The sequence below is a fragment of the Epinephelus lanceolatus genome, chromosome 23 (assembly GCF_041903045.1).
Source record: "Epinephelus lanceolatus isolate andai-2023 chromosome 23, ASM4190304v1, whole genome shotgun sequence".
Classification (NCBI taxonomy): domain Eukaryota; kingdom Metazoa; phylum Chordata; class Actinopteri; order Perciformes; family Serranidae; genus Epinephelus; species Epinephelus lanceolatus.
Genome location: NC_135756.1, coordinates 105,039 through 120,593, shown reverse-complemented (window position 1 = coordinate 120,593; position 15,555 = coordinate 105,039). Strand labels below are relative to the sequence as shown.

General features: G+C 45.0%; 1 protein-coding gene across 2 annotated transcripts; it reads right to left on the bottom strand.

Moving 5' to 3' along the window:
- Positions 1–217: 217 nt before the first annotated feature.
- irf5 (interferon regulatory factor 5) lies at positions 218–14,992 on the bottom strand. Of its 2 annotated transcripts, XM_033615342.2 has the most exons (10): positions 14,776–14,992; positions 14,536–14,599; positions 14,255–14,445; positions 11,013–11,199; positions 9,132–9,157; positions 9,021–9,048; positions 2,773–3,141; positions 2,102–2,491; positions 1,901–2,019; positions 218–912 (listed from the first exon to the last, which is right to left on the bottom strand). In XM_033615342.2, exons 3-10 carry the CDS (start codon positions 14,426–14,428, stop codon positions 724–726), a joined length of 1,482 nt encoding a protein of 493 aa, XP_033471233.1. In that variant the 5' UTR covers positions 14,429–14,445; positions 14,536–14,599; positions 14,776–14,992; the 3' UTR covers positions 218–723. The 2 variants fall into 2 exon arrangements, with proteins under 2 accessions (XP_033471233.1, XP_033471234.1); XM_033615343.2 differs by lacking the exon at positions 14,536–14,599.
- Positions 14,993–15,555: the final 563 nt, after the last annotated feature.

The following is a 15,555-nucleotide window of genomic DNA, read 5'->3' as shown; positions in this document are numbered from 1 at the left end:
TGAATCATACTTTTGTGCAACAGGCCCCTGGAGATCAGGATCAGGCTCAGAGTTTGTTGAGCCTGCTCTATGAAATAGGGCCCTGAAGTGTGCTTAAAGAAACCCTGGATTGAAGTGTTTGTGTATTTTTGTCTAATACTGTGTAACAGTGTGTACTTCTTGGTGTGTAATTCCTGTTAGAGATGTAAGGACGACAGCACACATATGAATGAATGAATGAATGAATGAATACTGCAGTGGTGTTTATTGACATCCTAAAAACAGAGTCACTGAAATGTTCTACAGCAGTTTGTGGTCACTGATCGTTTCACAGGTTTGTTTGTTTTGATCAAAGAAGTATTAATAACGGCCAGGTAAACGTTGTCCAGGTGGTCACATGACATCGACAAAATACCAAACATGCAGTAGACATTCAGGTCAAAGTTGCCCACTCAATCAGTGGTAGTAATTTTTTACAGTGTGGGTGTGGACAGTTTGGTTCTTTATTTTTTAGAGTGTGCTTGTGGACAGTTTACATGGACATGAGTCAAATTGAAAAAAGGGAAGTTGTCCTTTTTCACTTCCTGTTAAACTGAGCTCAGGTCAGTTTTCTGACCAGAGATCAGTCTGACAGGGCGAAATGTTCTGACGTGAGCTGGTTTAAATGATGATGATGATGATGATGATGAGGATGAGGCAGGACAGCCTTCCACTGTCCATCCCCCCTGTCCGTCTCCCGGGTTTTCAGGGGACGTTAGGGGTCCAGGGCCCCTGGATGTGTTGGCTCTGCAGGAGCCTCTGAAGCTCTTTGAACTGCTCCACCGTCTGGTCCTTCACATCCGGGTTCGAGATCTGCAGACGGATGCTGTCGGTAGACCAGCTGAGTTCTCCTGAGAACATCTCTGTCAGGATCCGAGCCACCACGGGGACCACCTGAGGAATACCAGGACCACAAGTACCACGTTACAACCAGACGACCAGAATCACAAAGAGAACCAGGTCAGAACTGGACAGCAGGAGTTTGGGGACAGAACGGTTCTGTCAGTTCTCCTGAGAACAAACAAACACTTAAAGTCACCACTTTGTTTTTCGTTACCAGTTGTCTGTCTGTTGTTTACATGGTTGACAAGTTTTTAAAAATGACGGTTGGTGGAGCTGCGTTGGTTCACGTGTTGGACCAATCACTGCACGCTTACATCACTCAGGGAGAGAACCCGCTCTGAGAGACGAGTTGAAACCATCCTCTGACCTCCATTTCTGGTTCCAGCAGGTTGGACACAATAAAGAAAAGATTCTGAGAACATGAGCCGGTTACTGAAACAGCTGATGAGAACCAGGTCCCAAGAACCAGGTCATGAGAGCCAGGACAGGAACCTGCCGGACCTTCAGAACATGGACGTAACCTGAATCCAGATTCAGTTAAAATTCCAGGGTCTGTGAAAAGTTTAACTGATGACCTCACACTGTGCCAGCTTCATACTGGACCCTGACTGGCTCCAGACTAGCTGTGATGTCATAAATCCTGCAGGTATGTCCTAAGGCTTGAACTACGAACTGATCAAGGATCTGATGGTTCTGATGTGTCACTGATGACTGACTGTCACACCGTCCGTCTGAACGCTGTCACAGAGCTTCAGTCACCTCTGTTAATGCTCCGCTTACATGACAGTATCTGTAATCTGATTACAGCAGGTCAGCGTCAGTCAACACAGTGATTTATCCCTGAGTTCACCTTTAAGTTACCTCCTAACCCCACATCCTGATCATAGTCCAGATCTCAGACCTCACATCTCAGTCCTCAGACCTCAGATCTCAGACCTCTAATGTAGTAGAAGGTAAAAATAAACATCACAGTGAATCTGGACAGCGGATCAGTTTGGGCGCCCTCTAGTGGACGACTGTCACATGACATCACACTGACCTGGACGATGATGAGCTTCTTCTCTTTGGGTTTCTTGTCGGGCCAGTCCTCCCCGAAGCAGAAGTAGACCTCGAAGGGTGGAGGGTTTTGAGCTTCACCTTTCTGGAACGAAATCAGACCTGTGGACAGAGAGACAGAATTTAACACCTGACTCCACCTGTCAGAAACAAGACAGTTCTCGTATTGCTCGGGATTGGTCACCTTGCAGGAAGTTGTTGAGGCTGAACACTTTGATCTTCTTCTCCCTCTCCATGGGGTTAGGCGGACCTTGTTCGGGCATGCCCAGTCCAGACCAGAAAACCTTGCACTGACAGAGGCGGACGGCGTAGATGTCCTGCTCCCAGATCTCTAGGATCAGGCCGCGGTCCATCACATCCAGCAGGGCCTCAGTGTAGAACCTTTGCTTCTGGTTCTGGATCTCAGATGTCCCCGGGAACCGGACCTGCTGCAGGGTGACGGGTCCGAACAGGTCCACCTGCTCCGGGGTTGGCTCCAGGTGTCCGTAGTACAACCGGCAGCCCTGAGGGTTACTGACGGTGAGGGAGCCCATCGTCCGGCCCCGGTACTGGAACTTCAGGTCCAGATCTGTTACTATGGCAACACACAATTATTACATGAGTTACCACAGTGACACAAAGTTATTCTATGTGTTACTATGGTGATACAAAGTTCATACTGTTGGTCTAAAGTTCAGTTCAGATTGGTTCTTCCGCTCCACTGCAGCTCAGCGACAGAACACGGTGAAAGACCACAGAGCACAAACTGCACTCCTGGTCTACTGGTCTCTTGGTCTACTGGACCGCTGGCTCTGATTGACTTCCTGTTTTCTTGCTGGTAAAACCAGAACCTCAGAGGTCGGAGGTCATACTCACGTGGGACGCTGCTCAGCAGGTCGTACTTGCAGGGTTGGTGGTTCTGAGGGTCCCCCTGGTTCTGGACGTCCCCCATGCTGCTGGCCTCCATTGAAGCCGGCTGGGGGGGACCAGAGGCAGCTGAAGGGGGGAGAGAACTCAGGTCCTGGAGTCCATTAGGGTGTCCTACAGGATGGACGAAGCTCCCCTGATCCACCATCCCACTCTGAGCCTGGAGGTCAGAGTTCATGGGGAGGCCTCTGTCGGGGAGGAGAGGTACTGGGATCACATGTGGAAGTCCAAATGACCCGTTGGAGGACATACTGAAGTGGTCCACATCTGAATGAGGTGGAAAGGAGTTGAAGGAGGCGGAGTCACTGGTCCTGGGGTCTGAAGAGAGATGACATCATCATATTACATCATCACATGACATCATCTCCATCAGCCTTGTCTACTCCTTCACATCGACACACACTCCCATTTCTGCAATACAACTCACATTGCCATCTGCCTGCTGAACTACCATTGGCTCTAAGTCATTCAGAGTACCATGGGTTCTAGATCCTTCAGACTACAATGGGTTCTAGAGCCTTCAGACTACCATGGGTTCTAGATACTTCAGACCACTATGGGTTCTAAGGCCATCAGACTACAATGGATTCTAGAGCCTTCAGACTGTCATGGGTTCTAGATCTGTCAGACTACTAGAGTCTTCAGACAACAAAGGGTTCTCGATCCTTCAGACTACCATGGCGTCTACATCCTTCAGAGTACAATGAGTTCTGGAGCCTTCTCACTACAATGAGTTCTAGATCCTTCAGACTACAGTGGCCTCTAGGTCCTTCAGACTACCATGGGTTCTATAGCCTTCAGACTAGTACAGGCTCTAGATCCTTCAGACTACCATGAGTTCTACATCCTTCAGACTACAATGGGTTTCTGGAACTTACAGACTACCATGGGTTTTAGATCCTTCAGCCACAATGGGTTCTAGGCAGAGCGTAAAATTAACACCCGCCAAGCGCCAATGGCGGGTAAAAAATTAGTTTGGCGTGTAAAACAAAAACACACGCCCGCCAGTGGCCGATGGAAAATTTTGAATTGCATGTGAGTTTTTGTTTTCATACTTTCGACCATTTCTGCTGACTGTCAGGCTATTTTGACCCTCGCGGCACGCTGTACTTGTGTTGTGATTTGGTACGCCGGGAACGGCGTGACGTCAGCTGGAGTTCCATTCATTCCCTTTGTTTGAAGAAGCACAGCGGGAAAAGCGTATTGAGGAAGATGTGGCGACACATTCCCGGCGTGAAGCCACCACAAACAAAAAGGATAAACAAAGAGGTAGGAGACGATCAAGAAGAGGAACAGACAGCAAAACGGAGTAATGTCACTACACGACATTTCAAAGAAAACTGGAAAGTTGATGAGGCTGGCCAACCTCGGTCCTGGCTGACTTACGACCCGAAAAACCACAACATGAGCTGCAGGCTTTGCTACAAATACATGAAGGATAAACAGAAGCAAAACCCATTCGTTCTTGGCACAACAAACATGAAATTGGAAAGTATTAAGGACCATGAAAAGTCAAAATGCCACAGTGACAGCTTAAAAACCTCGCAGCCTGTGAGCACAACCCGTGTCATCAAGTCAGTGACAGCTATACCAGACCCAACAAAACGAAAACTTTTCACCATGTTCAGGACCATACACGCATTGGCAAAGAAGGGAAGGCCGATGGCCGACTTCAAGTGGATCTGCGAGTAAGTGTTTTAACTCTTAAGTCACTGTAAAATTTGTGGGAACTGTTGTATATTAGTTAACGTAACGTAAACGTCAATGACGCTTTTCGTCGGCTACTGTCTCCTGTTTACGTTACCTTATGAACGCTAACGTTCAGTAATATGCAACGTTACACTCAGTCGCACACAGTAGCAGTCCTGAGCTACAGTTTGAGCAATGTTTGTGTAACCGGCACCAGATCTGGGGTATCTGGACCGGTCCATGTGATACATGTGATTTTAGACCGCATCATTTGCATTAGATATTCAGGTGACATTCACTTTGTCCACTCTAATTATAATATTTTTCTCTTCTTATCTTTTTAGGCTGGATGAGATGAAAGAGCTGCCAGTAGGGAAAACCTATAGGAATAAAGTAGAGGCAAGAGTGTTCCTCCATTATATAGCAGACATGGAAAGAAAAAAAATTGAAGACAGATTGGGGAGGGTGAAATTTATTAGTATAATGAGTGATGACTCAACAGATAGTGCTGTGAAGGAGCAGGAGATGGTCTATGTTAGAAGCAGTGTGGGGGGAAAAATTGAGTCCAAATTTGTTGGGATTGATGCAGTTGACAAGGCAGATGCAGAAAACATAACAAAGGCCATCAAAGATGTCATGGATAAAGTCAGTCAACAGTGGGAAGTTAAGCTTGTGGCAGTAGCCACTGATGGAGCTGCAGTGATGGTTGGAGCGAGGACAGGGGTGGTCCAGCATCTGAGGAGAGACAGACCATATCTAGTTGGAGTACACTGTATGGCGCACAGGTTGGAGCTAAGCTTTAAAGATTCGGTAAAAAACATAGTCCTTTTCAAAAAAGTAGAAGAGCTCCTCACAGGCCTGTACACTTTCTACCATGTTAGTCCCTTAAATCGCTCTCACCTCAAGAACAGCTTTGCAGCACTGGAATTGGCACCTATCATGCCCACAAGAGTCGGTGGCACAAGGTGGGTGGCCCACCTCCTACGTGCCATTGACCACTTCCTGAGAGGCTACCCTGCCATAATGCATCACTTAAACCAGGTAAGGCTCATATTTCAAAATGTTGATGAAAACCTCTCTCTGTCACACTCTCTCTCTCTCTCTCTCTCACACACAAACACACTCACTCACTCACACTGGCATATTAACATTTACACAAAGTATTGAATAACTAGTTACTCTGTAGTTGTGTGATATTTTCATTAGCAACAAAATAACAAAGATAAACAAACAAAATCACATTTTGCCATGGGATTTGAACTCATTAGACTGACCATTTGTGTGTGCCTGCACATCTGCAATTTCAGATCACATCCCCAGATGTTCAAGGTGTTAAGTGCTGTGCAGCAGTGCAAAGCGAAGAGCTTCAGTGCAACTGCCAAGGAAGCTGTTGTGCTTAGATTCAGTGGGTTCCTACATGACACACTGAGCCATCTCAGCAGAGTATCAGAGACTCTGCAGAAGTCGGACATCTCCATCGCTGACGCCCACAGTTGTCTGAGCTCCACACATGCTGTATTGGAGAATTACAAGACCAGGTATGGCTTTTTTTATGATAATGTTTTGCTCAGTGTGCAAATAAATACTAGATACATTTGTGTAGTGTAGTAAGGAAAAAGTGTAGTATAGTGAAGTGGGATTTTGAATCATCAGAGCAGGACCAATGATGAAAGCCACCCAGGACGGAGTGTTCAAGGGAGTTTCCCTGAGAAGTGGAAGGGCCAGGTCCAGGGGTCAGGAAGGTGAAGATAGGTTCCTCATCTCATGTCAGGAGCAGCTGCTGGACAGGCTTATTGAGAGCATCAGGGACAGGTTCAAGGATGGCAGCTCAGATGTTTTGATGGCAACAAAGCTGGTCAATTTCAGGAACTGGCCACAGTCAAGAGAGGGTGAAGCAGGTGGGTTCATCAGATCAAGCTCAGTGGACAGAACAACTAAGTCTATTAAGACATCACTGCCAGTATGTAACAAAGTTCTAAAACATTACCTTTTCATATCTTTCAGATTTTGGTGATGCACAAATTGATGTGCTCGCTGACCCCTTCTCCCCTGTTCTATCGTCTCCTGAACACATCCCCGATGAGTGGACCCTGCTCAAAGCCAGACTTTACCTTGAGCCACAGCTGCTGACAACCCTGACCTGGGAGGATGTCAACCAGCTTCATAGGGACACCTGTCCTAACGTCCTGGAACCGACAGACCTCATCCTCACCATCCCTGCATCAACCACCGACTGCGAGAGGGGCTTTAACATCATGAAAATGGTGAAATCAGACTGGCGGTCAAGCTTAAAGGCAGACACACTGTCTGACCTTCTGCTTATGCAGCTCTCATCTCCATCCATTTCTGAGTTTGATCCCAGTGCTGCTCTCGAGTTGTGGCACACTGACTGCATAAGAGGTCGGAGGCCTAATTTTAAGGATTGTTCTAAGCAGGGTGCTGACACAGACTCAGACATGTCTGACTCTGAGACTGATGATGTGGTGATTACCTGAGCCACAAGGACAGTAGAGTTGAGGAGGCCTACCTTAAAAAAAAAAGGCAGATGCAAATGCACTTGTATTCATATAGCATTCTAGAAAAATATCTATGGTCTGTGGAGTTCATTTCATTTAGATTCAATCCCAGTTGTTTGTTTTTTTCATTCTTTTCCCTTTTCCTGCGGGTTAAACGGAACGTTCCTGTTAAAGCTGTGGGACAGACATTTGGCTTACTCAGTCAATGTAAAAGCTTGCACTTTTGAATATTTTTAATACATGATGATGCAGCAGTCACCTTGAAATTAAATATAACATAATAAAATAGCAATAATCTAATTGTATCTGTACATAACTGTATTTTTTAAGTGATGCTTAAGTTGGATTTTCATAATAAAAACTTATAGTAATTATTTTAAATCAAATAAGGCATGATTTTTTTATTTGGCCGGTGAAAAATATTTTTGGCTGGTAAATTTTTGGAGGTCACTAGTCAATGGCAGGTGAGGTAAAAAGATAATTTTAAGCCCTGGTTCTAGGTCCTTTAGATTACCATGGGTTCTAGATCCTTCAGACCACCATGGGTTCTAGATCCTTCAGACCACCATGGGTTCTGGACCCTTCAGATTAAAGTGGCCTCTAGATCCTTCAGACTACAACGGATTCTAGGTCCTTCAGACTACCAAGGCGTCTAGATCCTTTCAGACCACCATAGCCACGATTTAATTTAATTTAATTTAATTTAAATTTATATACTTTATTAATCCCCGAGGGGAAATTCAATTTTTCACTCTGTTTGTCAATTACACACAGGTCCAAACACACGCACAAACTGGACCTATACATGCACTAAGTGGAGAGATGTCAGAGTGGGCTGCCCATGACAGGCGCTCCGAGCGGTTGGGGGGTTCGGTGCCTTGCTCAAGGGCACCTCGGCAGTGCCCAGGATGTGAACTGGCACCTCTCCAGCTACCAGTCCACGCTCCATATTTTGGTCCAGACGGGGACTTGAACAGGCGACCCTCTGGTTCCCAACCCAAGTCCCTATGGACTGAGCTACTATCCTTCAGACTACCATGGGTTGGAGATCCTTCAGACAACCAGGGGTCTAGATCCTTCAGACCATCATGGGTTCTATACCCTTCAGACCACCATGGGTTCTAGATCCCTCAGACTACCATGGGTTCTAGATCCTTCAGACCACCATGGCGACTACATCCTCAGGACCACCATGGGTTCTAGATCCTTCAGACTATGATGGCCTCTAGGTACTTCAGACTACAATAGGTTCTAAAGCCTTCACACCACAATGGGTTCTCGATCCTTCAGACTGCAATGGGTTCTAGATCTTTCAGACTACCATGGGTTCTAGATCCTTCAGACTACCATAGGTTCTAGATCCTTCAAACTACCATGGCCTCTAGATCGTAGACTCTAGACTACAATGGGTTCTGGAATTTACAGATTACCATGGGCTCTAAAGCCCTAAGACTATAATGGGTTCTAGAGCCTTAAGACTACCATGGGTTCTAGATCCTTGACACTTCTGGATTCTAGTTCCTTCAGATTACCATTGCTTCTAGATCCTTCAGACTTTAATGGGTTCTAGATCCTTCAGACTTTAATAGGTTCTGAATCCTTCAGACCACCATGGGTTCTAGATCCCTCAGACTACCAGGGGTTCTAGATCCTTCAGCCCACCATGGGTTCTAGATCCTTCAGACCACCATGGGTTCTAGAACCTTCAGACTACAATGGGTACTAGATCCTTCACACTACAATGGGATCTAGAGCCTTCAGACTACAATGGGTTTTAGTTCTTTCAGACCACCATGGATTCTAGATCCTTCAAACTACAATGGGTTCTAGTTCTTTTCAGACCACCATGGGTTCTAAATCCTTTCAGACCACCATGGGTTCTAGATCCTTCAGACTATAGTGTATGTGTGTGTGTGTTTGTGTGCGTCGTGTCTCTGATGAGCAGAATTTTTTGGATGCTATGGTGTTTCCATGGAGACGATGAAGACTTACTAATGCTGAGGTCCATCAGGTTCGGCATCTGAGAAAAGAACAGATTGTTGTTGTCAGTCAGCTGATCGACGAGTGAAGTGTGTTTGTACCTGTGACACATTTGTTCCTCACCTCTTCATCATCATCATCACCAGCGTCTGAAACAGGAAGCAAAACATTAAAGATAGAAACCTTTAGTAAATACATATCATCATTGTCATCGTCATCATCATCAGTATTTCCCCATGGTTTACAGCCTTGGGGGTGGGGTGGGGGGGGGGTGGGGGGTGGTGGTGTTATTATTTAAGTGACAACGCCTGATGCAACACAGGCTCCGCTCCAATTACTGGTGCCAGAAAATGTATCAAAATAAAATACATGTATTTTGTATTTTCAAATACAAAAAATACTTTTTTCTTTTTCTTTTTAGCAGCAACCCGCAGCTCTATAGGTCATTCTGTCAGTCGGTTGGTCCACAAAGCTTTTCGTGAATAACTCAAAAAGTCCTTGACCAAAAATGCTCAACATTTGCATACTGCAATTAGAGACCATGAGTAACTATACAAGGAAGAATGCCCATGATTCGTCCATAGGTGGCGCTATACTAACCGATTCAAATCTTTTTGTGAATAACTCAAAAAGTCCTCGACCAAGAATGCTCAAAATTGACATGCTGCAATTAGAGACCACAAGTAACTATGCCAGAAAGAACAACCATGATTCATCTATTAATGGTGTGACAGTAGCAAATTTGGTCGCAGCAATTGCAAATTTGTGCTTGTTTTCTCATAATTTGGTGTAGCAGAGTATTCAGGTTTGGGCTATAGGATATACACAGTTAATAAGACAGTTAACATAAGCAGCGCTAGCTTGATATTATAACTATCATCGCCATGTATTTATACAATAGGCTATGTAGCCAGACCCAGACATAAATCATACATCAAGCCAGTTGACATCTGCCGCACTCAGATAAAATATGTACCTTGACAGACAACATGTTGAACTTGGAAGACGTGAGCAGCAAGGTAGTCTACTGGTAGTGTGGGTCCATCCACGTGAGCAGCATGCCTGGCAAGTCTAGTCTAGCTGTGCTGTGAACTGTCCACCAACGGTCGAGCTAAACAGCAACAAGATACTGTAGCTACTGTAGCTAGTTCACTTGTTTGCTGTCTAACTTGGAGCCATGTGTTCAACTTTTTTCAAATGAAGAAGAGAAAAAAAGCTAGGGACATGTAGGCTACCCTAAAATATTATTTACTGATTCAGATTTAGATTCAGACAACTTCATTGATCCCACGTGAGACAATTCATTTGTAGCATACTCATCCCAAGCATCAACCACAACAACATACAATTTCCTATGTTATGCACAGTCCAGTGAAACAAAAAAAAAGATAAGTAAAAAATACTGTTACATCCAATATTATAAGAATATGTAGCCTGCTATTTTTGTTTTTTGATTCGTGGAGAAACTCAAAAGTATTTTGTTACAAATTAGATTTGCTTTTTATCGGCCATTTCAAATACAAATTACAAAATACTCAAATGTAATTTAAATACAAATTTTACATACAAGTAATAGAAATACTGCCCATCCCTGTGTACAGTGCCATGCTACGCTGCTGTGCGAGTGCCGTTTTTGACTGTGAGTAACAGCAGTGTTTTAATGGTCATTTACACACTGTCCATAACAATAACTGTCAGGTAACAAACTGCGTTGGGCTCGGGTCGAGTTCGGACTTAAAAATCAGAAAGTCTGTCGGGTTTGGGTGGGGTTCGGTTATAATTGTCTCGGACTTGGGTCAGGTTTGGTCACGAAAAAGTGTGTGTGCGCGCGCATCGGGACCAAACTCCACCGTGCACGATACAGAGAGCAGAGGAGAATTGTAAAGGTGCGACATAAGATAAATGACATCAGACACCTGACACACCTAGACTCAGGTTTCATCTGGTTCTTTATTCTATGATGACAACATGATGACATCATTACCTCAGAGTGAGCATGCTCACCTATGTTCCCGCTCTGCTCACACACCTCGTAGATTTTGTACGGCTGCACCGGAGTTTCTTTGGTGCCGTCGTACTTTAGCTGAAACTCTCGACTTTTGTTTAGAGCGCAGCGAAGGTTTGCTTTCCACTTGGCAGGGTCGGGTTCGTCCACGCCTTCCTGATATTTACCTGTCTCCAGAGCCCACGCCTGTAAGACACATGGAAGGGTTTACACACACCTTTTACATTACAAACTGCCTGTAAGACGCAGAGAAGGGTTTACATTCACGACCTTACACTACAAACTGCCTGTAAGACACAGAGAAGGGTTTACATTCCCCGCCTTACACTACAAACTGCCTGTAAGACACAGAGAAGGGTTTACATTCCCCGTCTTACACTACAAACTGCCTGTACGACACAGAGAAGGGTTTACATTCCCCGTCTTACACTACAAACTGCCTGTACGACACAGAGAAGGGTTTACATTCCCCGTCTTACACTACAAACTGCCTGTACGACACAGAGAAGGGTTTACATGCACCTGTAGTTTGTTTATGCTAAGCTGAGCTAACAGCTGCTGTTCGGAGATGATGTCATGTGACTCAGGGAGGAAGAAGAGAAGAAGAAGAAGTGAAGATGATCAAACAAGTGAAGAAGAGTTCGTTAAAACTTTTTACAGTGTGGAGTCGGACGCTGCTGTGATGTCACTAACAGGAAACACTGAAGCAGAAGCAGTGACCACTGAAAGAGGAAGTGACATCAGCAGGTCATGTTTTACACTGGAGAAACTCGTCTGAACAAAAAGACTGTCAGGCGGCGTGTTGTGTTCAGGTGTCTGATGATGGTGTGCTGTGTTCAGGTGTCTGATGATGCCGTGTTGTGTTCAGGTGTCTGATGGCGGTGTGTTGTGTTCAGGTGTCTGATGATGGCATGTTGTGTTCAGGTGTCTGATGGCGATGTGTTGTGTTCAGGTGTCTGATGGCGGTGTGTTGTGTTCAGGTGTCTGATGATGGCATGTTGTGTTCAGGTGTCTGATGATGGCATGTTGTGTTCAGGTGTCTGATGATGGTGTGTTGTGTTCAGGTGTCTGATGATGGTGTGTTGTGTTCAGGTGTCTGATGATGGTGTGTTGTGTTCAGGTGTCTGAAAATAGCGTGTTGTGTTCTGGTGTCTGATGATGGCATGTTGTGTTCAGGTGTCTGATGATGGCATGTTGTGTTCAGGTGTCTGATGATGGTGTGTTGTGTTCAGGTGTCTGAAAATAGCGTGTTGTGTTCTGGTGTCTGATGATGACGTGTTGTGTTCAGGTGTCTGATGATGACGTGTTGTGTTCTGGTGTCTGATGATGGTGTGTTGTGTTCAGGTGTCTGATGATGGCACTTTGTGTTCAGGTGTCTGATGATGGCATTTTGTGTTCAGGTGTCTGATGATGGTGTGTTGTGTTCAGGTGTCTGATGATGGCACTTTGTGTTCAGGTGTCTGATGATGGCGTGTTGTGTTCAGGTGTCTGATGATGGCATTTTGTGTTCAGGTGTCTGATGATGGCACTTTGTGTTCAGGTGTCTGATGATGGCATTTTGTGTTCAGGTGTCTGATGATGGTGTGTTGTGTTCAGGTGTCTGATGATGGCATGTTGTGTTCAGGTGTCTGATGATGGTGTGTTGTGTTCAGGTGTCTGATGATGGTGTGTTGTGTTCAGGTGTCTGATGATGGCATGTTGTGTTCAGGTGTCTGATGATGGCGTGTTGTGTTCAGGTGTCTGATGATGGTGTGTTGTGTTCAGGTGTCTGATGATGGCGTGTTGTGTTCAGGTGTCTGATGATGGCGTGTTGTGTTCAGGTGTCTGATGATGGCGTGTTGTGTTCAGGTGTCTGATGATGGCATGTTGTGTTCAGGTGTCTGATGATGGTGTGTTGTGTTCAGGTGTCTGAAAATAGCGTGTTGTGTTCTGGTGTCTGATGATGACGTGTTGTGTTCTGGTGTCTGATGATGACGTGTTGTGTTCAGATGTCTGATGATGGTGTGTTGTGTTCAGGTGTCTGATGATGACGTGTTGTGTTCAGGTGTCTGATGATGGCATTTTGTGTTCAGGTGTCTGATGATGGCATTTTGTGTTCAGGTGTCTGATGATGGCATGTTGTGTTCAGGTGTCTGATGATGGCGTGTTGTGTTCAGGTGTCTGATGATGGCGTGTTGTGTTCAGATGTCTGATGATGGTGTGTTGTGTTCAGGTGTCTGATGATGGTGTGTTGTGTTCTGGTGTCTGATGATGACGTGTTGTGTTCAGGTGTCTGATGATGACGTGTTGTGTTCAGGTGTCTGATGATGACGTGTTGTGTTCAGGTGTCTGATGATGGTGTGTTGTGTTCAGGTGTCTGAAGATAGCGTGTTGTGTTCTGGTGTCTGATGATGATGTGTTGTGTTCAGGTGTCTGATGATGGTGTGTTGTGTTCAGTTGTCTGATGATGACGTGTTGTGTTCAGGTGTCTGATGATGGTGTGTTGTGTTCAGGTGTCTGATGATGGCATTTTGTGTTCAGGTGTCTGATGATGGCGTGTTGTGTTCAGGTGTCTGATGATGACGTGTTGTGTTCAGGTGTCTGATGATGGCGTGTTGTGTTCAGATGTCTGATGATGACGTGTTGTGTTCAGGTGTCTGATGATGGTGTGTTGTGTTCAGCTGTCTGATGATGGTGTGTTGTGTTCAGGTGTCTGAAGATAGCGTGTTGTGTTCTGGTGTCTGATGATGACGTGTTGTGTTCAGGTGTCTGATGATGGTGTGTTGTGTTCAGTTGTCTGATGATGACGTGTTGTGTTCAGTTGTCTGATGATGACGTGTTGTGTTCAGGTGTCTGATGATGGTGTGTTGTGTTCAGTTGTCTGATGATGACGTGTTGTGTTCAGGTGTCTGATGATGACGTGTTGTGTTCAGTTGTCTGATGATGGTGTGTTGTGTTCAGGTGTCTGAAGATAACGTGATGTGTTCAGGTGTCTGATGATGGCGTGTTGTGTTCTGGTGTCTGAAGATAACGTGATGTGTTCAGGTGTCTGATGATGGCGTGTTGTGTTCTGGTGTCTGAAGATAACGTGATGTGTTCAGGTGTCTGATGATGACGTGTTGTGTTCAGTTGTCTGATGATGACGTGTTGTGTTCAGTTGTCTGATGATGACGTGTTGTGTTCAGTTGTCTGATGATGGTGTGTTGTGTTCAGGTGTCTGAAGATAGCGTGTTGTGTTCAGCTGTCTGTGGTGTATTCAGACCTTAAAGATGGTGTTTTCCTCATCTGATGATGGTGTGTGGCGTGTGGCATGTTTCCAGGGGATCTGGAAGAGGCGGTGATCCGGACTGAGCCACTGGAGACCAGGATACCTGCCACTGTTCACCTGAGCCAACAACCAGGGCTTCAGACGGATCCTGCGGGGCTGGACGCTCATACTGGGAGCACTGGGAGCTGTGGGAGGAGGAAACTATGTGACTTCACCTGGAAGTGATGACACACGTTGTCACAGAATCTTTGATCTTTTCAAAGTAAAAGTTTAACCTGAGTCGACAAGCCGACAGTGAAGTGATCGTTGGTCAGCTGACCTCAGATCAGATTTCTGTTCCTGAAACGATACAGGAAGTGACAGAGTCTGAGTCATGTGATCAGAGCTCAGATTTAAACACTTTCTACAAACTTTATTTAATAAAACCTTCATTAACGTTTTCATGACGTCAAAGACGTGACCGTCCGAACACTAACGTGTGTATGTGTGTGTGTGTGTGTTGGTGACGGACTCACTTGGTCCCGGTTCCGGTCGTGTTTCCGGTCCCGCTGGTGTCTTTCCGCTCCGTCAGTCGTTATACAGCCGCGTGCTCACCGTTAATCCTCCGCGGCGCCGCAATGACGTTAACAAACAAACAAACAAACCAAGAATCGGCGGCCGAAACAAACAATTACCCGCTGCTCACAAAACTTCAAACTGAACTCAGATCATAATCAATACCACACAGTGACGACGACTACTTCCGGTCGACCGTCAAAATAAAAGTCAGCCGTGACTGAAGAAATAAAATCTATTAGAAACAAACAAACAAACAAACAAACAAACTGTGTTTACCTTCGTGTTGATGTAAACAAACACAGGATAGCAAGAAGTTCTTGCAGTTAAACTTCCTGTTTGCACCCACAATAATTAATATTTTTACTGTGATATTTTATGTTTATTTCACATTAAAAGCAGCTCAATGAAATGTTTCTTTATATTATGGGATGTTTTAATGTTGTTACAGATCGCAGCTTTTATTTTGTAGTAAATAATAAAAATCGGTTTATTAAATAAATAAATAAATAAATAAATAAAAGCGACCTCTCCAGTCTTTTATTGTGAAGGTGAGTCAGGAAGTTTCCGGTTTGTTCTGTCTGAGTGCAGGCGTTTACAGGAGGTTCCGCCCTGACTTCCGCCCAAACCCGGAAATCACACACTTTCATTTTCACAGAGAAAAAAAACAAAACACCAAACACTCAAAACAATGTTCTGATCTGATAATTAATATTTATTGATTATTACTATTTATTGAT

Excerpts from the sequence above, each read along its gene's own strand:
- irf5 (XM_033615342.2), bottom strand. The coding sequence starts at position 14,428 with ATGAGCGTCCAGCCCCGCAGGATCCGTCTGAAGCCCTGGTTGTTGGCT. Across the intron at positions 2,492-2,772 it reads CCTGCTGAGCAGCGTCCCAC|TAACAGATCTGGACCTGAAG; the intron begins GTGAGTATGACC and ends GTGTTGCCATAG. Across the intron at positions 913-1,900 it reads AGAAGCTCATCATCGTCCAG|GTGGTCCCCGTGGTGGCTCG; the intron begins GTCAGTGTGATG and ends GGTATTCCTCAG.